Source organism: Sminthopsis crassicaudata, chromosome 3, assembly GCF_048593235.1.
Source record: "Sminthopsis crassicaudata isolate SCR6 chromosome 3, ASM4859323v1, whole genome shotgun sequence".
Classification (NCBI taxonomy): Eukaryota; Metazoa; Chordata; class Mammalia; order Dasyuromorphia; family Dasyuridae; genus Sminthopsis; species Sminthopsis crassicaudata.
Window position 1 is genome coordinate 63,519,673 of NC_133619.1, and position 22,798 is coordinate 63,542,470.

Below are 22,798 nucleotides of genomic sequence, written 5' to 3' on the forward strand. Positions count from 1 at the left end.
TGAGAAGCACTTTTTTTTTTTATTAAAAGACTTTACAAAAAATTGATATAACTACCCTCACCCATAGATGGAAACATGAGTACAAAACAGGGACTAGGTATCAGGGTGGCCCCCAGCAACAGGGAGACACACGCAAGGATTTATAAACACACTTCAGAACTGAGCACAGATGTTGCTCCCAGCTCAGGATGTGGGGTCTGGCACACAAAAAGTAGAAGCCTTTTGGAGCAACAATGAAGACCCTCCAAAAGAGAGAGTCTGGAGCTCCTATAAGGTTGGTTCCCTTAAGTCCATGAAATTAGTTCCTGGGACTAAAGGTATTTTACTGAGGAGAATATATCCCAAGATATGGAAAAGAACCAAGGGTCCCATGGAACCAAGAGAGCCAGAGGACGGGGTCCAAGAAGTCTGATTTTGGCCTGAGAAGGCAGAAATCTCCCTGTGGCTGAAGGAAAATAAGACTTTTCTAATGGGGATCATTTCGGATCTGTGATCATGAAAGGCCCCTATCTCCCTCTTCTGGCCTCTTGGTAAATTAGTGGTTTGTGTGAAAGGAAGAGGCCCATGGAGCTGTGTCTGAAGAGACTGGTGGCTTGGGAGCCAGGATTTCGGGCTCACGTGCTGTGAGCTGGTCTCAGGAGGTGGATGAGTTTCTTGCAGTGCCTGGCAGAAGAGGGTCGGGGGCTCCCAGGAGGGAGTGGGCCAGACGATGAGAGGGAAGCTAATTTCTCACTGGCGTCCAAGGACACCAACACCTGGAAAAGAGCAGAACATTCAAGATGTCAGGTAGCTCCTGACTGACCCCTCCAGGTGGCGCTGGCTGGGCAGACCTTCAGAGTGGGCATTTCCTCTTGGTGATTTTATTGCTAACTCTATCAGGAGAGGGGTGCCCTGAGAAGAGGGGGACACTGGGCTAGGCCCCTACACTCCTACCTCCCCATTGCAGATAAAAATGAGAAATAAGTCAAGGCAGCCTGATGATCTCAAATGATCCTGCAGCATGGTTGGCAAATCTTGGCCAACTCTGGTGCCCCCTCTCCCTTCAATGGAGATATGGAATGGGTCCTTACGGAGCAGGATCTAGAATTCTAACTCTAGAATTCACCCCTGAGAGGCTTGGAGGGACAAGGATGCTGATCTCTGTGTGCAGAACCACTGCAGGAGAGAGAGCTTTCTTCACAAAAATGGTGGCTTCTCGGCCTAATGGTTCTCACTGCAGGACTCTCACTCCCTTAGGGAGTGACACACAAGACTGGCCCATTTCCTTCTCAATCCCTGGATGCTCCTCCTGGCTCCACAGCTTTTTGTTTTTTTAATAGTCAAACATAAGCTAGGTTTCCACCCTGAGACTTCTCTTCCCCAGTGGCTGTTTGGGAGGTAATATGGCCAACAGGGGAGCTCAGTGTTGAGGTCTCTGAGGATATACCTGATGGATGCAGGGTTCTTGCCGGAGGCTCCGCAGAGCAATGAGGGCAGCTTCTCTCACTGTGGGTTGGGGATCCCCACATGCTGTTTCTAGGAGCCGATGGGGCACCTGGCACCGAAGTAGTTCCTCCCCTAACCCTTCAGGGCCCAGGTTGCCCAAAGCAGAAGCTGCATTACGACGGGTGCCCGTCTGAGGATCACCTAGCAGTTGGGTTACCCTAGGCACTGCGGGTGCTAGAGCTGCTGCCAGAGGCCCAGCCTGGTAGGCTGCATTCCCAACAGCAAAGCTGGCACTGCGGCGAACAGCAGGGTCCTTGTCCCTCAGCCCAGCCAAAAGCAAGCTCAGCAGTCCTGCCTGGCTCTGGAGGGCCCCCCGAAGGGCAGTGCTGTGATGTAACAAGTGACCCAAGAGCCCATAGGCTCGGGCACGCACTGGATTCTCTGGATGGCCCAGGAGGCAGCGCAGAGGCCAGTAGGATTCATCAGGCCCAGCTAAGAGGTCCTGTAGGAAAAATAAGTGGGTGGGAGGCCAGACTCGGGCTGCATGGGCTAAGAGGGACAGGATGTCAGAGGTCAGAAGGGGCTGGTCCCCCAGTAAGGCGGCTGACAGGAAGGTGATGGTGTTCGGTGAGGCAGCCACAGCAGCTACAAACTGATTGAGGGTGGTGGAATCTGTAAGGGCCAGACGGGTGAGAAGGCTGACAGGCAGCTCAGCCTGTGGTAGCAGGAGGTAACGGCAACAGACCTGAGGGAATCAAGGTGAGCACATGAGAAGAAGAGAAAGCTGTCCTTGGCCTCCCCAGAGAGGAGTTTCTCAGAATAAGAGGAACCAAATCCTAGGGCAGAGCCGGAGAGAAGAGGAAGTACAGAGTATTACTGCCTCCATTTCCCAAACAAGAAATGTAAATGGATAGGCTATCCATACCCAGTGCAAACATCTCCCCCAGGAATAATCAAAGAAAAGAGCTGTCCCCAAAAAGAGACAGGACAAGTTACCTTGCCCCACAGGGATGGAATATTATATATGTTTTCATGTTTTTTCAATGTGTTGGTTGATTTTTGCTGCCAATTTTTTTCTTTTAAAATTTTTCTTTAAAATATTCCTTACTATATGGGATATTTCTCTGGGAAGAGGGAAGGAATACGGGGAGGAAATTGGGGGATGTAAAAAAACCAAGATGTCAAATATAATTTTTTACAAAAATTTCAAAGATGCTAAGTGACTTGTGTAGAACCAACAACACATTGTACCCAGCAACAAGAAGATTATCTGATGATCAACTCTGATCGATGAGGCTCTTTTCAACAATGAGATGATTAAAGGCAATTATAATAGATTTGGATTGGAACAGCCATTCCCATCCAGAGAGAGAGCTGCAGGGACTGAATGTGGATCACAATGCAGTACTTTCACCTTTTGTTGTTATTGTTTGTTTGCTTTTCTTAATTTTTTTTTCCCTTTTGATCTGATTTTTCTTGTGCAGCATGATAAATGTGGAAATATGTTTAGAAAAAATGCACATGTTTAACCTAAACTGAATTACTTGCTGACTAGGGGAGGGGGAGAGGAAGAGGAAAGAGAAAAGTTTGGAATACAAGGTTTTTCAAGAGTGAATGTTGAAAACTATCTTTGCATGTATTTTGAAAAATAAAAAGCTATTACTATACTTAAAAAAACTAAAAAGATATCAAGGAAACTTTTGGCCAAGGACCCCAAAATGGGGAAATGCTCCCTTTGGGCTTTTGCTCATGGCATTAATGGGGACTAACTCTCATTGTGGTCTTCATCCAAGCCCAAGGACCAATACCAACTCTTCCTTGACCTCCCTTCTCTTTGCCAGGCTTTAGTGAGACACTATCTTTGTTCTTGAAAGGTGGAATTACAATAGAAAGCATAGAAACAATTATGAAGATAACTAGCAATTGCTGGGCATATTGAGGGGAGGTTGCTGGAGTGATTGCCATTACTAGAACCAGCTGAAATGACTGAAAATGATTTCTGCGGGATGGTTTTGAACCAGGAAAGAGAGATATTTGGAGAAGGGGAAAGACACATAGGCTAGAAAGCAGAAGTAATCAAATCCTGGGTAAGGAAATATATTTTGTGGAAACTAACCCTTTGCCTGCCCCTACACCCAACCCAGCCTTCCAACAGCAATCTTCTACTGGATAGCTGCCCCCCGCCTGCTCCTCCAAGGCTGCAGTGGCACCTACGTACCTGCAGCAGATTGGCTGGCACGTCTGAATCCCTAAGGTCGGTCAGGATACTTAGAAGAATATCAACATCCACATCCATGGCAAAAGGAAAGCAGAGAAGCTGGCAGACAGGAAGTACCACTGCTGGAAGCAGCTCGGACCCATGGGGTCTGGGGAGTGCAGATGAGGCTGATGTTCTCGATCTCTCTCACCCACTCCAATGCCAGACCACTGGCTGGCTCCTTGCGGCAGACTGCATCCCCTCTCCCTAAGGCTTGGACCCAATTTCCCAGTCCCCCAATCCCTCATCCCCTCCCCTCATTTCCCAGTATCTGGTTCCTCTCCTTTAACAGACTCATTCTTGGCTAAGGCCCAGACTCACGCCTGCCCAAGCTGTTGCAGGAAGCTAGGAGACAATAGGTGCTTCAGAGTGGACATGAGGATGCTGCCATGCTGAATCAGGTGGGGGAGACACAGGTGGGGCTCCTGGGTAAAGACTGCCAGGGCAAGGTTGAGCAGAGCGGTTATACCTGTGAACACAAGGGTGAGAAAGTGAGGAAACAGACCATTAGGAAAAAGAGGAGCCCAATGAGTCCTGTGGCCTAGGGCTATTTTCAGGCTCACAGGATCAAGCACTAGTGTTAGAAGAGACCCCAGGGATCACTTAATCCAAGCCCCTGATCATTTTGCACATGTGACAGCCCGGGTGGGAAGGGGACAGTCCCAAGAGTGCCCAGAGAGAGGATGTGACCTTGGCCTCCAAATTCAGAGCTCTTTCCACTTAAACTACACTGTCTCTCCTCCCTGAATAACTAGGAAGATAATCCTACAGCAGCTCTCAAGTTCTGCCAGCCTCCCCTTCCCGTGAAATGCCTATGATAGCCTTTGCCTACCAAGATATTACAGACAGAAAATTGGATTCACCATAAGTTGTTGGATCCAGTGCTGGAAGGGATCTCAGAGGTCATCTAGTCCCGCCCCTTCAATTTACAGACAAGAAAACTTGGGAACATTAAGTGATTCGACTCTAAATCTCATAGGAAGAGAACCAACCTGGGCTTAGAATGGGGATGATACAAAGGATGGGACTGGTCAGGAACCAAGGGCCAGGGCCATGCGGATGTCAAAGACTGGAAACTTGAGGGGGCCCACAGAACCATTGATCTTAATGAATAAGACATAAAATCTCTGAGAATTCTACCTCGGGGAGAGATGAGAGTCCATTCAGGCTCTGGGATGGTTTGGCTGGGTAGGTTCCTCTTGTCCTCTGAGGTGGGTACCTCCTCAGACAGCCTCAGTGTCATGAAGAATCGGTGCCACAAAATGGTCCACAGTTCTGAGTTGGCCACATCCTGCACTATCTCAGCTCCACCCTGAAAGAGAAAGCATCCAGGTGGGGACTGGGCTTCAGTTGCCAGGATTCCAAGTTATTCTTCCCTGCCCCCAGTGTATAGGGAAAGGGCACCCTAAAAACAACCTTCTCTTCATGATATCAACATTGACCAGTTTCTCTAGCCTTCCCCACATCCACTCCTACAACCCCAGACTCCTATGACCATGCCCCAGGGGAGAAATAATTTTCCCTGTTAGCCTTCTAGGTTCACAGTGGATGTAGCCAACTTGGTACTTCAGATCTCTAAGATGATGGAAGAAAGGGAGCAGCTAGTTGCAAGCAGGCACAGCAAATTAAAAAAGAGAAGTAAAACTAAAATTCCTCTTGTGTTCTACACAGCACAATAACCTAGTTCCCTTGTCCTGATTTCTCGTCTGTCCTGGGTTGTGCAGATACCTGGGTGATGAGCTGCAACAAAAGAAACAACAGCCCATCGTAGAATCCAGAACCACCAGGTGGAGTACGACGTAACTGCAAGAAAGAAGGGAAGGTGGTCAGGTATGGATAGAAACTATATACTTTAGGGGCTTGTCCAATCGCATCCAGAGTAGCAGAAGGTTGTATCTGTTAGACAGATGAGCAGCCAGAAAATCTAGAGTGTAATAATTATTCCAGACTTGGTTCCAGAGGAAACCTCATGCTATATGTAATAAATACTTTCCTTTGAAAAAAATTATTGATTTCATCTTAACACAATAGATATTTCCCAACAAATATCTAAAAAGTATGTTCCTCAAAAAGCTTACTGAGTCTTCTTTTTAAAAATTTTTATTTTAATTTTCCATATAATAATATTATTTTTGCAATACATGTAAAGATACTTTTCATGCAAAGTAAAACAATTTTGAGTTACTACCATACATTTCTCAGATTGTCTTAAGATGATAGGAAAAAATAATGATGAATGTTGGAAGGGATGTGGAAAAACTGGGAGATTTAGTACATTGTTGGTGGAGTTGTGAACTGATTCAACCATTCAGGAGAGCAATTTGGAACTATGCCCAAAAGGCTACCAAACTGTGGATACCCTTTGATCCAGCAGTATTTCTACTGGGTTTGTATTCTAAAGAGATCATAAAGAAGGAGCCACATGTGCAAAAATGTTTGTGTCAGCCCTTTTCATAGTGGCAAGAAACTGGAAACTGAGTAGATGCCCATTAGTTGGAGAATGGCTGAATAAGTTATGGCTTATGAATGTAATGGAATGTTATTGCTCTATAAGAAACGATCAGCATGATGATTTCAGAAAAGCCTGGAGGGACTTACATGAACTGATGCTGAGTGAAATGAGCAGAACCAGGAGATCGTTATACACAGCAACAGCAAGACTATATGATGATCAGTTATGATGGACGTGGCTGTCTTCAACACTGAGATGATTCAGGCCAATTCCAATGGTTTTGTGATGAAGAAAGCCATCTATAGCCAGAGAGAAGACTGTGGGAACTGAGTGTGGATCACAACATAGTATTTTCATTCTTTTTGTTGTTTGCTTGCATTTTGTTTTCCTTTCTCATTTTTTCCCTTTTTGATCTGATTTTTCTTGTGCAGCATATTTGTGAAAACATGTACAGAAGACTTGCACATGTTTAACATATATTGGATTATTTGCCATCTAAGGGAGGGGGTGGGGGTAAGAGAAGGAAAAAATTTGGAACATAAGGTTTTGCAAGGGTGAATGTGAAAATTATCCTTGCATATATTTTAAAAATACAAATAAAAAAGCTTTGATTTTAAAAAGTTACTTTTCAACATTCACTTATTTTAAAATGTTGAGTTCCAAATTTTTTTCTCCCTCCTCTTCTATTCCTCAAGATGGCAAGCAATTTGATACAGGCTATATGTGTACAATCGTATTACATATACTTCCACATTAGCCATGTTGTGAAATAAGAATCAGAATAAAAGGGGAAAACCATACACACACAAAAAGTTAAATTAGTATGCTCTGATTTGCATTTAGATGCCACAGTTCTTTCTCTGGATATGAGATGTTCTCTTAGTTCTGCTCACTTCACCCATCAGTTCATGCAAATCTTTCAAGTTTTTTTTCTGAAATTGGCCTGCTCATCATTTTTAATAGATCAATTATATTCATATACAACTTGTTCAGCCATTCCCAATTAATTTCCAATTCTTTGCCACTACAAAAAAGAGCTGCTATAAAGTTTTGTACTTGTGAGTCCTTTCCCTCCCCTGCTCCCCTTTTTTAAAATGATCTCTCTGGAATATAGAACTAGTAGTTGGTTTTGTTGCATCAAAAATTATTTTTTTAGCCCTTTGGGCATAGTTCCAAATTGCTCTCCAGAATGGTTGGATCAGTTCACAATTTCATCAACAATGCATTAGTGTTCCAATTTTCCCACATCCTCTCCAACTTTTATCATTTTCCTTTTCTGTCATATTAGCCAATATGATTGGTATGAGGTGGTACATTTCTCTAATCAATAATGATTTAAATAATTTTTCATATGACTATATATAACTTTAATTTCTCCATCTGAAAATTGCCTGTTCATATCCTTTGACCATTTATCAACTAGGAAATATTTGTTTCTTATAATTTTGACTCAATTCTCTCTATATTTTAATAATTAGACCTCAATCAGAAACATTTGCTATAAAGATTGTTTCCAGCTTCCTGCTTTCCTTCTAACCTTAATTGTATTGTCTTTATGTAAAAACTTTTTCATTTAATGTAATCAAAATTATCCATTTTGCATTTCATAATATTTTCTATTTCTTGTTTGGTCATAAATTCCTCCCTTCTCCAAAGATTTAAGAGGTAAACGGTTTCTTGCTCTTCTAATTTGCTTATGGTATCACTATGTTTAAATCATATTCCTATTTTGAACCCATCTTGATATAGAGTATAAGATGTTGGTCAATGCCTAGTTTCTGCTATGCTATTTTCCAATTTTCCCAGAAGTTTTTTGTCAGAGTGAGTTCCTATCCCGGAAGCTGGAGTCTTTAGGTTTATCAAATAATAGATTACTATAGTCACTGACTACTGGGTTTTGTGTACCTAACCTATTCCACTGATTCACCCTCTATTTCTTAGCCAGTATCTAGCAGTTTTGAAGATTGCCACTTTAGATATGGTACAGTTAGTCCACCTTCCTTTGCATTTTGTTTTCATCACTTCCTTTAATATTCTTGACCAAGTTCATCAATTCTTAACAGAAAGAAGTGTAGTAGCCTTTAGCATGGCTGACTTGGTGCTAATCCCAATCACCATTGCAGATTATGTACCTCTTGACAAGGTCCTTATTTATACCTTATCACTTGGCTAGTCAAAGCAAGTATCAAAATCAGAACCAAATGAGAAGAAATAAGATTACCTTCCATAAAAATCACAAAACTTTCAATCTAATCTATTTCAGGAACTACTGACACACAAACTTAAGTGAGAAATAACAAAGATATTTACTTCTGTTATCACTATTTTCTACTGAAATTTAATTGATGGAAAGCAATTACCACAAGGTGGCCAAAACCCTTAATTTCTTTTGATTAAGAGGAGAAATGAAGCAGCTAGGTGCAGTGAAGTATTAACACTGATTGTACAGTGAGTGATGTGAGAAAATCTGGGGCCTAAAATACAAGGAAAGGGAAAAGACACCGAGATTGTGCAGCTTGGAGGAGGAAATAGCCTTGGGTGTGTGATACATAGTGATCCTTCTCCATCTTCATGAGGAACAGAAGGGGAGGGAATGGACAGTGGGAGTGATGAAGATTCAACAGCAGGAAGACTTTTTCAACAGTAACAGGCACCTAAAGCAACCTCATTCTGTTCCTTCAGGTCAGCCTCTTGCTTCCAGACAATGGGAGAAAGTTTTGTCTCCCTCCAAGAGTGCCTTACCTCTGCAGGAGCAGACAGCGCGTGTGCGGCTGCAGCAATCCACTCCTTGGGCTGGAGATTGAAGGCCACACCCTGCTGGCTGAGCTGGGACAGCAGGCCAGCTGCCGCACTCTATAAAGAAGACCAAGGTGGGGTAAGGAGCAGGAAGCAAGGAGGCTCAGTGCCCTACGCTGCAGCTGGATCCCAGAAGAGAAGCTTAAATTTGGCCTCAGACAGAGCCTCTGCCTGCCCCAGTTTTCTGTCCAAGGGGGATAACAGCATTGACTCCACAGGGGTGTTATGAGGAGCCAATGAAATATCTGTAAAGTGTTTTACAGATCTCAGTGCAGTAGCTAGTAAATATCTATTAAGTATCTACCATGTACCAGGCACTTAGATAAATAGGCAAATGATAGCTATCAAGATTTGAATGGCTATGGGATCGGATGAGGACAGGAGGACTATATCTTGATGTAGAATAGCAGCATTTTCTTCAGAAGCAGCTAAAATTGGGACAGTTGTCCCATCTCTCCTACAGCTTCATGAGGGGTTTGGGAAGAAATTAGATTAGACTTACAACAAGAGAGACAACAGGTGAATGGACAAAAAGAACAGCAAGCTCATTCCCTATCTTCTTAACCCTGGAAAAAGAGGATAAAGGGACTCAATAGGATTATTGTGGATTACATAAAGGAGGAACCAAGACTTTTCTTTGCTCTGATAAAATTTCCCATTTGTACTTTTCACTAGTCTTTTTAATGTTTTTTTATTTTGAGTTCCAAATTCTTTCCCCTCTTCTAGACCCTCCTAATCCATTGAGAAGACAATATGATAAACATTATACATGTGAAGAAATACAAAATATATTTCTATATTAATGTTAAAAAGAAAACAAAAAAATAATAAGCAAGAAGCATAAAGTGAAAAAAGTATGCTTCAATCAGTTCTCTCTGTTTGTGAATAGGATTTTTCATCATGGGTCCTTTGGAACTGTCTGGGTTCACGTACCAGCTAATCACTGCACTATATACAATGTTTTCCTGGTTCTGCTCATTTTACTTTCATCTGTTCAAGTTAAATCTTCCCATGTTTTTCTGAAACCATCCCGTTCATCTTTTCTTATAATATGATTGTATTCTATTACAATCATATACAACTGGTTCAACTATTTCCCAATTGATGGGGATCTTCTCAATTTTCAATTCTTTGCTACCATAAAAAAAAAAAAACTGCTCTAAATATTTTTGTACTTATAGGTCCTTTTCCTTTTTCTTTAACCTCTTTGGGATAAAGACCTATCAGTGATATTGCTGAATCAAAGAGTGTATAGTTTTATCACCTTTTGGGTATAATTCTCCAGAATGGTTAAACTATTCACAACTCCATCAATGGTATACTGGTTTCCCTATTTTTCCACATCCCCTCTAGTATCTATCAATTTCCTCTTCTATCATGTTAATTAATCAGATAGCTGCTAAGTGTTATCTAAGAATGGTTTCAATTTGCAATAACCTAATTATTAGTGATTTAGAGCATTTTTTCATATGATTATTGATAACTTTAATTTTTTCTGAAAATTGCTTGTTCATGCCATTTGTCAATTGGAGAATGATCGATATTTTTAATAAAATTAGCCCAGTTCCTTATATATTTGAGACCACTAACTTCTAAGATAAGAGTTGCTAGGTAATAGAGCCACTCCACTCACACTATGGAACATAAGCACTGGCACCCTCTATTCCATGCCCTTCTCATTGTTGGCAGATGAAGACTCCTTCTTATAAATTCCATAAACCCCTGGGCATGAGAGTTTCCATGCTTCTACTCTATTAAATAGGAGAACTATGCAGGAAAATTTCCATGGTTATACTCCTCATTATGGCAGAGCTGGCCAGCAGGGTCTCCATGGTTATATTCCTTACTATGGCAGAGTTGGACAGGAGGTTCTCCATGGTGATACTCCTCACTATGGCAGCAGGGTCTCCATGACCTTACTTTATACTATGGCAGAGCTGGGCAGGAAGTTCTCCATGGTTATACTCCTCACTATGGCAGAGCTGGGCAGCAGAATTTCCAGTCATACTTTATACTATGGCAGAACTGGGAAGGAGGTTCTCTATGGTGACACTCCTCATTATGGCACAAGGGTTTCCATGGTTACATTCCTTACTATGGAAGAGCTGAGCAGCAGGGTCTCCATGGTCATACTTTATACTATGGCAGAACTGGGCAGGAGGTTCTCCATGGTTACATTCCTCACTATGGCAGAGTTAGACAGGAGGTTCCCCATGGTGATACTCCTCACTATGGCAGAGCTGGGCATCAGGACCTCCATGGTCATACTTTATACTATGGCAGAAGGGTCTCCATGGTTACACTCTACACTATGGCAGAGCTAGGCACAAAGATCTCCATAGCTACACTCTGTTCTAGAGCAGAGCTGAGCAGGAAGACTCCATGGTTATACTCCTCACTATGGCACTTACATTCCACACTCTATAACTTACCCAGGAGGTAAGACCTGAAGCCGGAGGACCAGAAGGGAAAGAAGATGAAGGGTAGCTTCGGCAGCCTCTTCTGGATCCATAACATCTACCTGTCAGAGAAAGCAGGAACTCAGGATAAGCAATTGCATCAAGATGCCTGGACTCCCAAGGAGTGTCTTCCCACCTTGGTGCTACTTACCTTACCCTGCACCAGCAAAAGTAGTGACTCTAAGGCCACGGGCTCTTGGTCTAAACGCCTGCAGAGATTTTCACTGACATGACAGCAAGCATATAGTACCTGGGGAGATATATGGAGCAGCTTATCATTCAAATGACAGGATGCTCAAGCTGAAGGACCAGCCACCCTGTTCCATCCTTGTGCTCCTGGCCCTGGCCCCATAGCTTATAGTAGATGTCTATATTATAAAGTATGCTGAGAGGATGGGGGAAGGATTGGGAAAAAGAGAAGAATTTTGTCTAAAATCCAGTGGGGATATCTATTTGGGAAATATTTTAAAATAGAATCCCCTCATGGATCTGTTTTTCATATGGGTCTCAGGTAGTATTATAGTAGGACTAGGCAATTTTCAATGGTACAAAAGTAACCAATACCTTGAGCAGATGCAGGGAAAGAGAGGGATGCTGCAGGCTGGAGAAAAGGTATGGCCGAAGCTGACTGCCTTCTTCTGTCAGCTGATCTGCCAAATACCTGGAAACCTGAAGGTCACATTATAACCATGCTTTATGAATATATGTACACTCCCTTGGATTCACATCTTCTTTTAATTCCTTTCTAACCCACCTGTTGCCTTCCCTTGGCACTCCAGAAATAGAAAGCCAAAAACCACAATCCAGTTCTTCCCCATGAGGGAGAGGGAAAACCCAACATGGAACATGTGTTTTGAAGCCTTAGGGAAATAAATCAGTGGGACTGATGATTGAATGTGGGATTACTTTCATATTTTACAGGATGGGAAATTTATCACTGATCTGTGGCCATCTCAAATCTCCCCTCTCCGTCATTCAGAGATAATTGGGCTAGGGGGAATCCTGAGGAATCACTGTTTCACATCCCACAAAAGGCTCCATAATAAAGGCATTCAGTGAGCAGTGTTAAGAAGGCCAGAGGACCAACGCCAAGTTAGGCAGGGGAGACTGGAGTCAGAATTCCCTGGAAGTTGGATCAGGACCCTCCAATAAGGAGGAAAGGCGACCATCAAAGCACCTACTTGTTCTTTGGAATCCCAGCAACCAGGCAGCCCCACTGGGAGAGTGCAGATAGCAGCAAGTGCTGTTGCAAAGGCCCTGGGCAGATCTTCATCCTGTTCCCTTAGTGGCTGGCTAACTTGTGGGGCACCTTCAATAGTCAAAGAAAGAAAGAATACAGAGGGGTTAGCCCATTCACCCTCCAGAGACAGAAAAACTGAGAAACCTGGGAAAAGTGGGAAGCTGAATGAGAAAGCTGAACGTCTACTTACCTGGTGGTGTGTGAAGAGGGAGTTGTGGGAGGGCCATCCCATGAAGGAGGCCATCCAGAACAGGCCTGTGAGTGGTCAAAAGGCTGGAATAGAAGGACTTGGAGATGCTGAGGCTGCTGCCATCCATCGTCTTACACAAATCAGTGAAGCACTGGGGGAAAGAAAAGTTAGGGTAGTTTGAGAGGAGTCCTGCTTAAAGCAACTGGTCAATGACTCCAATCACAAATGGTGGTCTGTGGTCCCTCCTGCCTGGGAGACAATAGGTACCAATGACTGGGAGCCTGGCACAGAAGTTACCCTGCAGACACCCCGTGCTACCCGTAAACAGGCAGCACTGAGTTTGGGGCCTTCCGCACCTATCCTGAAGACAAAAAAGCCGTGTTTGTCAGGGTAAAGAAAAGCTTACAAAAGAAAAACTAAATAAATATTGAAAAGCTCCAACAGTTTGTTTTCTTATAATAGACTTATATGATTTGTAATTTATTCCATTTTAATAATTCAGGCTCTTTCAATAAAAGAAAAGCTATGGAGAACAGACTATCAAGGCTCTCACTTGACTCGGGTTTAAGATCTTAAGACTCTGAAAAGTTTCCATTTACAGCAAGAGAATGTAAGGTTTTAAGTTATACCTGAAGAACTTGGCTTTGAAGCACGAGAGATACACAAGGAAGCCTTGGCACCTCTTTCTTTGTGATCTTTAAGAAGAAAAGGGCTAGCTTCTCAGGTAAGATCATTTAGAACTAGCTGGAGAAAAGAAGATCATTTAAATGGCCTTTTGAAGTATCTTCTGCTAGAATGAGGATTTGGGGTTGGAGCCAATGTAGCCAAAGAAAAACAAGAGTTGAGAAAAACCTTAAGGAGGAGGACTGGGCAGGACAGCAGGAAAAATACTAATCTAGGGAATGGGGCCAAATTACCATAAGACCATCCCTGCGCAAGGTCTGCTCAGCATCATCAGGCTGGGCCAGCAGCTTTCCCAAAAGGTTCAAGAAAAGGTTGGCTGCCTCCTGAAATACCTGGAGGCTAAAAGGAATAAGCCTCTGTTAGCTAAGGGCAGTTTCCATCTACTCGCTGAAGGCTCTGGTTCTCCCCTGTACCCCCTAGCCATTTTTCTCAAGCTATTGCAAAGCTTGGTTTCAGAGGATTTCCTAATAATTAGAAAAGACATCCCCTCAAATGCTACAGGTAGTTCTGGAAGGAACTCTAGGATCATTCTCGTGAGGACCCAGTAATGTGTTCCCCTGCTCCCAACAACATAATAGCCAGAATTCATCTAAGGCTTTAAGGGTTGCATGTATTATCTCACTGGATCCTCACAACTGTCCTGGAAGGGAGATTCTATTATTCTCCCCATTTTACAGATGAAGAAACTGAGGCAATCAAAGATGAAGTGGCTTGCCCATAATCACACAGCTGGGAAGGAGCTGAGGCTGAATTTGAACTCAGATCTTCCTGACTCCAAGCTCTGTGCATTGCTCCATTCAGTTTTCTAGTTCATGCGAATCTTTTGGTGCCATAATCTCTTTGGTTTACAAAGGTTTGGACATATGCCAGGAGTATCTCTATGTCTCTGGCCTCTTAGGATTTCCAGCTAGAATCTCAGAGATGTCACTCACTGTATTCTAGCTGCTGTGTATCTTTCCCCGTACTCTTCCCTGTAGTTCTATGGGTGTACAGGGCAGGGAATCAGGCTGAAGAATGGTCAGAGGACAGGGGAAGCTACATCTCCCACTCCCTTTTCCCCATACCTTCAACCAACCTACCTGTCCCCTGTCTGGTTTTTCTCCAGGTTGAAGTTGCTGGCAAAGTAGGCCTGGATTGTAGCCACCAGGTCCCTCAAGAAAGTTCCACACCAGGGCTGCTGCCAGGGAAGAGAAGGATTAAAGTAGAGACAGAGATCAAGAAGAAACAGACAGACAAACAAACCTAGGAGAAAGGAAGAAAAGAACAGGTTCACAGCATCATGGACAGAAAGCTCTACAGGACTTCAGCACTTCTCTAGCACTCTCCCATTTTACAGAGTAAACAGAGGCCCAAACAGTGAATGACTTATCTAAGATCGCAAAGATAGTACCAGAGCAGAGATGCACCCTCAGGTCCTCTGTCCTCTTTTCCATCTCATCCGATACTAAAGACAGAGCACAAGAGGGCAAAGAGAAGGGGGACAGAGCAAGGGCAGTGGTCAGAAGGGTCCTGGGGGCAGAGGGCTTCTCTGTGAGCAGGTATTCACCTGTTGGATGCTAATGCTGCTCTGACTGTGTCTGAGAAGGTTCAGCAGGAGGCCGGGAAGCCCGGCTTCTCGGCAGAAGGCGTACAGCAGACTTGAGTCACTGCAGGAGATCAGGAGGCTTTTTACAACACGGAGGGCAGGGAGCAATCGGGAAGCCCCATCCAGGATGCCCTCGAGGACCTAGGAGATATCAGGGGAGAACAAGTATTTAAAAAATATTATCTGTGATAAAAGGAGGGACCCAGAATATCCCTAAAGGAGAAATGGACAAAGACCAAGGATCTCCTCATTTCCCTCTGACCTCTGAATCATGGGCATGGAATATGGACAGAATAAACTATATGAGCCCAGTTCCCCAAGGGGACCCCTCAAGATCATATTCCCCATCCTCTCACTGCTTCCCTCCATCTCATTCTCCAATCCATCACTTCCAGTTTCTCTGGGATGCTTGGCTGTCCCACCCTGGACTCTCCTCTACCTGCCCACCAGCGCCATGGAGCTGGTTCTGGACACGCTGGCAGAAGTCAGGGTTGCAGAGCAGGGTGAGGGGGGCTTTCAGCTGGAAATTTGAAGGTGCTGTGGGCTCCAGCAGGTGCTGCCACTCATTATCACTGTCCGGCTCCTGGCCCAGAGAAAAGGAAAGGGGAGGAAAGTATGGCTTGGAGCCTGAAGGAACATCAGCTGGAGACTTCCCCAGGCAAGAAGTCAGTCATCAGCATCTCACCTCGGGCTCCAAGGTCACGACATTCATGTTCTCCTCAGCTTCTCGCTTTAGTTCTGGGAATGGCTGATCATATTCCTGGGTGACCTGGGGTTCCCTGTCCAGGAAGATGCTGAAGAAATTGAGTTCCAGTACTGGGAGGCTCAGGGTACAAGAACCATCCCCTCCCCAATAGCCCTAAATGGGAAGAGGAGCCTTACATACATGCAGATGAAGTCCAATAGATGACACAGAAAAAGATAACACAAATTTTGCAATAAGGTACTGTAAACATCCCATAAGAGAGAAAAAAAATCAGACTTCTTCTCTGGTGCAAAGTAAGGGTCAAAAAATTTTACATAGATTTTTTTAGATTACAGGGGTGCTGCACTCCTACCTCCCACAAAAAAGGGAAAACTAGTTAATCTTCTGATGGAGAGAATTTTTTTCCCTTTCAGTTGGGAATCCTGAACCACAAAAGCCCCCTTTACAAAATTAGTGCTAAGAACAGGAAATCTTTCCTATTATGTATATTAGTATCTTAGCCATCATATCTTCAGTATCAGATTTGTTTCTATTATGTTTCTATCTATATGTTCTCTTAGGATATAAGAAGTTTATAAGATAAACTTTTATCTTTATAACTCCCTGTGTAATATGATACTCTCTACATGATATTCACTTAATAAATACTTGTTACTTGAAAAAAAAAAAATTAGTGCTAAGAGCTGGTGACCACCCAGAGCTTCCTCTACTCCCTCAGGGCAGGGCCAACAATGCCCCCTTACCGGGTAGGAAGGGGAGGCTCACTTGCCACCCAATTCGCCCACTCATTCTTGTCCTCTGGGGAAGAGGCTCCAGATGAGAGGTTGAGATCGTGAGAAGTAGCTCTCAGTCTGGACAGGAGGGCTGTCATAGGAACCGCCTTGCCTGCTTTGTCTACTTGCTCAAAAGGGACTCCAGGGTTTAGATGTTTCTATGGGAAGGAATTAGGTTACAGAGGCTTGGTCACTACAGGATATCATAGATCTTGTCCTACACCTTATTCAAATTCTAGAAATTCTTCTCCAATTTCCCATCACTAGCCCACTCTGACCCTCTCCAACACGAAAGACCTGGACTTCACCTCTGCCCCAAATACCTTCTGCCTGGCCTCCTCAGTCATCCGCTTCCGGGCCTGGCGCAAAATACGGGACTGACCCGACTTGGGGGCCAGCCAGTGTGCCTGTTCTTCCTTGAGAATCTGAAGCTCTGGGGGTAGTCGGCTGGTGAATGGGGTTCCCAGATCAGAAGTCACTGATTCGGAGGTCACTGTGGGGGAAAGTCGGAGAGAGTGCCATGCTAGAACTCACAAAGAGCAAAATGATGGCCGGAGCCCCAGCCTACAAAGATTTGAGGAAGACAAGGGAATAAGAGGCTGGTATAAAAACAAAGGGTTCCTTTCCCACTCTGAGAATCTGGGATCATTGAGTGATGGAATTCAGGGAATGAGATCCTGCAGATGGAACAGAGCTCACCGGTGACTCGGCCAGCAATGAATGGATGGTAGAGGAGCTCAGGCCAGGCCAGCCGCTGACGAGGATCCTTGGTGAGCAGTCCCTGCAGGAAACTCTGTGGGGAAAACACTCCATCGCTCCCCTCTTTTGCCTTTAGCATCCTTCTTCCCAACCCAGGAACACTCTATCTTCTTCCCATGCTTGGAAAGTGCTTCCCTTCAAAGTCCTAGTTTCTTTTCAGGGTCAGGCTACCTTTGAAATGAGCATTTTTATTCTTGGCTATCCTCCCTTTGCCTCGACTGGCTGCTCGTGTCATCTCCTCCAAGTTTGCTTCATGCCTGATTTAGATTTGTTTGGGATATATATTTTTCACCCCCATTCTAGATTCCCTGAGCACAGGGAGTTTTACTTCTGTCTCTGTACAAAGTGATGGCTCAATAAATGTGAAACTGATTATTTCTCCAGAAGCTGAGCTGCTCTGGGTCACATCCCTGCCATCCAATCTCGATGAGCCTTATTTCTGTTTTTAGAAATTAAAGACTTTCTAGATCTTGACATGTCAAAGAGGAGCCTTGATTCTACAGTCTCAGGAGATCATGACAACCCTCAGAATAGTACCTGCAAATCATGTTCACCTTCAACAATTCATCAATGCCAAATGATTTTTTTTTCACATTCTGTCCCAAATCCAGAAAATGGAATTGGGAAAAAGAAGGAAAATGGATTTCCAGGAAAGATCCTCTGTGCCCCTGCCTTCCCTTCCCTTCTCCCCACTTTACCTTACCCATATTCCCCACCTTAAAGCACTGGCTTATTGTTGGCGGCCATCGCACCGGGTCCTTTAAGATGAGGCTGACGAGTTGGAAGATGCTGGTGGTGTAGAAGGGTGGCGTGCCCACAGCCAGCTCATAAAGGATGCAGCCCACGGACCACAAATCCGCAGTGTGGTCGTACGGGCGCTCCTCCACCAGCTCTGGGGACATGTACAACGGCGTGCCTTTGATAGACGTCAGCACCATCGTATTTGTACTCATGGCACGAGCAAAACTGGGAGACAGGGTGGGGGAGAGGATTAATGGCATAAGGTGAGAAGCTGCGCAAGAAAAGTCAAACCCATTCCAAACTAAGCCAAGAAAATGTCTCTAACCGTAATCCAAACCCTTCTCATTCCCACTCAGCCAAACTGCTCCCCCAAGCACCTGGCTCCCAAGACTCCAGAAAAATCCCCCCTGCACCGGCCCCAGGCCTCCACTCAGACCCTTTATCCCCTTTATCTACCTAACCAAGCCATCCGCTGCGGGCCTTGTCTCCCTCCCCCCAGAGCAGCCCTGGGGGCCTGGGATCCCCACCCAAAGTCGCAGAGCTTGATGCCGCCACCCTTGGCCAGAAGAATGTTCTGGGGCTTCATGTCGCGATGCAGGATACGATGGGAGTGCAGGTAGTAGAGGGCCGATACCAACTGAGCCGCGATGGCCTGGACCTGGAGATCGACCAGCCAGGGAGGGAGAGGATGGAGAGAGGGAAGCAGCAGCCTGCGGCTGGCCACTCTCCGCGCCGCCCTATGACCGCTCCTCTGCCCTCGTTACCGCCCCCTTAAGCTTCTCTTGTCCACCCCCTTTCTGCTCCTTCACTCCCAGGAGCACAGCTCTGCTAAAACCCCTTACTCCATGGCTTCCAAGACAACATTCAGTAAGGCAGATAGCGAGAAGCCCAGGAATTACAACATTCAAGATGAAGACTCAGGCAACCTAGAGACGATAGGGACAGACAGGAATCCCCCTCTTCCCTCGCAGTCTTCTTAGGACATCATCAGCCTCTTCAGACCAGCCCCTCTCTAAGGCTACTCAAATAACACAACTCCATTCCACACTGCCCGGTGGACCGGTCCTGACCAGTAGAAGGCTGTGCAGAAGACAGAGGAACTAACTAATCACAGCTACCTGGTCTTCGGGCAGCTTCCCATCGTCTTCTAGGATTTGAAAGAGCTCCCCTTCAGCGTAGTCTGTTACGACGACTACCTGCAGGGAGAATATAAGCACAGGGTTAATTCCAGGTTTAGAAATGGGAGACTCCTCCCCTCCGTGCTAGCTCCCGGGACCCCCACGGCAGGGTTTGGAGGAAGGGAAAGGACTAGCCTTCACTTACCTCTTTGTCAGTTTCAAAGCTGTCGAGCATCTGCACAATGTTGGGGTGCCTCAGACCCCGCATGATCTCTATTTCCCGCTGTAGATTCCTCAGCTCCTTTTCTGAGCGCCCCAACTTAGGGATGAACTTGAGAGCCACCACCTTCCCAAGGCAAGGGAAGAAGTCAGGGCCTTTCCTGAAAGGAGCCTCCCTCTTTGTTTTTGCTTTCAATAGCTCTTTCTTCGCACTCATTTTCAGCTCTCCAAAATACGGCTTCATGCAGCGTGAGTGAACGACTCTCATCATACGTGCTAGTTTCCTGCCTTCCTTCTCTCCCGGGGCTTTAGCCAGGTTTCCCATAACCCTCTCTTCAAAAAGCATCATCTCCCTGAAATGTGCCTCCTGCCTACTCTGTGCCCACCCTGGGGTCCTAAAGAGAAGGCCGTCCAGCAATGGTTCAAGTCTTAGCAGAAGATATTTGGAGACTCGAGGGAGAGGAAGAAGGGAAGGTAAGAGAAGTGTTAGGAGAAAGAGGCCTGGGGCTGCCATCTCTTTCTACCTTGAGTCTCTGAGCTCTCAACACTCAGAAAAAAAAAAAAAAAAAAAACAACTCCAATTTAGGACACGGACCCAACAAAAGGAGATCCTCTGTTGATGCTGGTTACCCTAAATAGTGCAAATTTTCTGCTTTCTTCCTTTTGGGGTGGCCTGAAATCCTTCAGGAAATATTCCTATTAAGTCTAAGTACCTGGGCACTGTATTTTTTTCGACCCTTGTACACTCTTCCAAAGGAGCCCTCGCCAATCATTTCTAGCACATGGTACTTCTCCATTATCAAGGCTCCAGAGGTCTCCCAAGTCTGGAAGACAAAGTGTTGATCAAGCTCTGTAGCACCTAGGGCAATTCCAGGAGTCCTGGCAGTGCAGGGCAACCCAAAATTCAGATAAGAAGAAAGAGGGGGGGTCTGCCATTATTTCTTCTCTTAACCCTGGACCCTGACCCCAGCAGTCCCCCTGAGCCCAGGCAGGTCCTGTTCCAGCAGTCCCCCCGAGCGCAGGCGGGTCCTGTTCCAGCAGTCCCCCCGAGCGCAGGCGGGTACTGTTCCAGCAGTCCCCCCGAGCGCAGGCGGGTACTGTTCCAGCAGTCCCCCCGAGCGCAGGCGGGTACTGTTCCAGCAGTCCCCCCGAGCGCAGGCGGGTACTGTTCCAGCAGTCCCCCCGAGCGCAGGCGGGTACTGTTCCAGCAGTCCCCCCGAGCGCAGGCGGGTACTGTTCCAGCAGTCCCCCCGAGCCCAGGCGGGCACTGTTCCAGCAGTCCCCCCGAGCCCAGGCGGGCACTGTTCCAGCAGTCCCCCCGAGCCCAGGCGGGCACTGTTCCAGCAGTCCCCCTGAGCGCAGGCGGGCACTGTTCCAGCAGTCCCCCTGAGCGCAGGCGGGTACTGTTCCAGCAGTCCCCCCGAGCCCAGGCAGGCACTGTTCCAGCAGTCCCCTCCCCCCCCCAGGCAGGTACTGTTCCAGCAGTCCCCCCGAGCGCAGGCAGGCACTGTTCCAGCAGTCCCCCTGAGCCCAGGCGGGCACTGTTCCAGCAGTCCCCTCCCCCCCCCCAGGCAGGTACTGTTCCAGCAGTCCCCCCAAGCCCAGGCAGGCACTGTTCCAGCAGTCCCCCTGAGCGCAGGCAGGTACTGTTCCAGCAGTCCCCCCAAGCCCAGGCAGGCACTGTTCCAGCAGTCCCCCCGAGCGCAGGCAGGTACTGTTCCAGCAGTCCCCCTGAGCGCAGGCAGGTACTGTTCCAGCAGTCCCCCCAAGCCCAGGCAGGCACTGTTCCAGCAGTCCCCCCAAGCCCAGGCAGGCACTGTTCCAGCAGTCCCCCTGAGCGCAGGCAGGTACTGTTCCAGCAGTCCCCCCAAGCCCAGGCAGGCACTGTTCCAGCAGTCCCCCCAAGCCCAGGCAGGCACTGTTCCAGCAGTCCCCCTGAGCGCAGGCAGGTACTGTTCCAGCAGTCCCCCCGAGCCCAGGCGGGCACTGTTCCAGCAGTCCCCCTGAGCGCAGGCAGGTACTGTTCCAGCAGTCCCCCCAAGCCCAGGCAGGCACTGTTCCAGCAGTCCCCCCGAGCGCAGGCAGGTACTGTTCCAGCAGTCCCCCTGAGCGCAGGCAGGTACTGTTCCAGCAGTCCCCCCAAGCCCAGGCAGGCACTGTTCCAGCAGTCCCCCCAAGCGCAGGCAGGTACTGTTCCAGCAGTCCCCCCAAGCCCAGGCAGGTACTGTTCCAGCAGTCCCCCCAAGCCCAGGCAGGCACTGTTCCAGCAGTCCCCCCGAGCGCAGTCAGGTACTGTTCCAGCAGTCCCCCAAGCGCAGTCAGGTACTGTTCCAGCAGTCCCCCAAGCGCAGTCAGGTACTGTTCCAGCAGTCCCCCAAGCCCAGGCAGGTACTGTTCCAGCAGTCCCCCCGAGCCCAGGCGGGCACTGTTCCAGCAGTCCCCTCCCCCCCCCCAGGCAGGTACTGTTCCAGCAGTCCCCCCGAGCCCAGGCGGGCACTGTTCCAGCAGTCCCCCTGAGCGCAGGCAGGTACTGTTCCAGCAGTCCCCCCAAGCCCAGGCAGGCACTGTTCTAGCAGTCCCCCCGAGCGCAGTCAGGTACTGTTCCAGCAGTCCCCCAAGCGCAGTCAGGTACTGTTCCAGCAGTCCCCCCAAGCCCAGGCAGGCACTGTTCTAGCAGTCCCCCCGAGCGCAGTCAGGTACTGTTCCAGCAGTCCCCCAAGCGCAGGCAGGTACTGTTCCAGCAGTCCCCCCAAGCCCAGGCCGGCACTGTTCCAGCAGTCCCCCCGAGCCCAGGCGGGCACTGTTCCAGCAGTCCCCCCGAGCCCAGGCGGGCACTGTTCCAGCAGTCCCCCAAGCGCAGGCGGGCACTGTTCTAGCAGTCCCCCCGAGCGCAGTCAGGTACTGTTCCAGCAGTCCCCCAAGCGCAGGCAGGTACTGTTCCAGCAGTCCCCCAAGCGCAGGCAGGTACTGTTCCAGCAGTCCCCCCAAGCCCAGGCCGGCACTGTTCCAGCAGTCCCCCCGAGCCCAGGCGGGCACTGTTCCAGCAGTCCCGGAATCTCAAACCCAGACCCTCCCTGTTTAGCCTCTCATTATTAACTCTGATCCTAGAGCATCCCTGCCCCTCCCTTCCTCCCTCCTTAGCATCACTACTAACTCTGGTCCTTGGGCGTCCCTGCCCCTGCCTCCCAGACTCTTCGACCCTATGACCCTTGACCCTCTAACTCCTCGACAGCTCTGACCTCTTAGTCCCTCCCATAGCACTCCCCCTTCCCGCAACGCCGACCTGTCCAGCCTTTAAGGAGCAGGCTCCCTCTCTCACTAGGTCGGACCTCTGCCCCGGGACCCGGAGGGCCCCCCTGATTCCGGGCCCCTGTGCCTCGCCAGCCCCTCAGTC

At 47.3% G+C, this 22,798-nt stretch overlaps 1 protein-coding gene across 3 annotated transcripts in view; it reads right to left on the bottom strand.

Moving 5' to 3' along the window:
• STK36 (serine/threonine kinase 36) overlaps window positions 1–22,798 on the bottom strand; it is a 23,060-nt gene continuing 262 nt past the window's right edge. The window contains exons 2-27 of one of the 3 annotated variants that reach the window (XM_074307609.1): window positions 20,118–20,228; window positions 19,391–19,531; window positions 19,186–19,263; window positions 18,595–18,725; window positions 18,043–18,292; window positions 17,267–17,360; window positions 16,891–17,060; window positions 16,538–16,725; window positions 15,774–15,867; window positions 15,528–15,671; window positions 15,050–15,229; window positions 14,583–14,680; window positions 13,737–13,842; window positions 12,820–12,970; window positions 12,571–12,698; window positions 11,954–12,058; window positions 11,541–11,639; window positions 11,363–11,451; window positions 9,433–9,496; window positions 8,877–8,987; window positions 5,411–5,485; window positions 4,823–4,994; window positions 4,004–4,151; window positions 3,644–3,791; window positions 1,427–2,170; window positions 1–755 (exon numbers count right to left, since the gene is read on the bottom strand). In XM_074307609.1, coding sequence (XP_074163710.1) covers window positions 615–755; window positions 1,427–2,170; window positions 3,644–3,791; window positions 4,004–4,151; window positions 4,823–4,994; window positions 5,411–5,485; window positions 8,877–8,987; window positions 9,433–9,496; window positions 11,363–11,451; window positions 11,541–11,639; window positions 11,954–12,058; window positions 12,571–12,698; window positions 12,820–12,970; window positions 13,737–13,842; window positions 14,583–14,680; window positions 15,050–15,229; window positions 15,528–15,671; window positions 15,774–15,867; window positions 16,538–16,725; window positions 16,891–17,060; window positions 17,267–17,360; window positions 18,043–18,292; window positions 18,595–18,725; window positions 19,186–19,263; window positions 19,391–19,531; window positions 20,118–20,201 — 3,933 coding nt within the window. In that variant the 5' untranslated portion in view covers window positions 20,202–20,228 and the 3' untranslated portion in view covers window positions 1–614. Of the gene's footprint in view, window positions 756–1,426; window positions 2,171–3,643; window positions 3,792–4,003; window positions 4,152–4,822; window positions 4,995–5,410; window positions 5,486–8,876; window positions 8,988–9,432; window positions 9,497–11,362; window positions 11,452–11,540; window positions 11,640–11,953; window positions 12,059–12,570; window positions 12,699–12,819; window positions 12,971–13,736; window positions 13,843–14,582; window positions 14,681–15,049; window positions 15,230–15,527; window positions 15,672–15,773; window positions 15,868–16,537; window positions 16,726–16,890; window positions 17,061–17,266; window positions 17,361–18,042; window positions 18,293–18,594; window positions 18,726–19,185; window positions 19,264–19,390; window positions 19,532–20,117; window positions 20,314–22,798 lie in introns of those variants that run through there. The other 2 variants (XM_074307611.1, XM_074307608.1) reach the window with 2 other exon arrangements.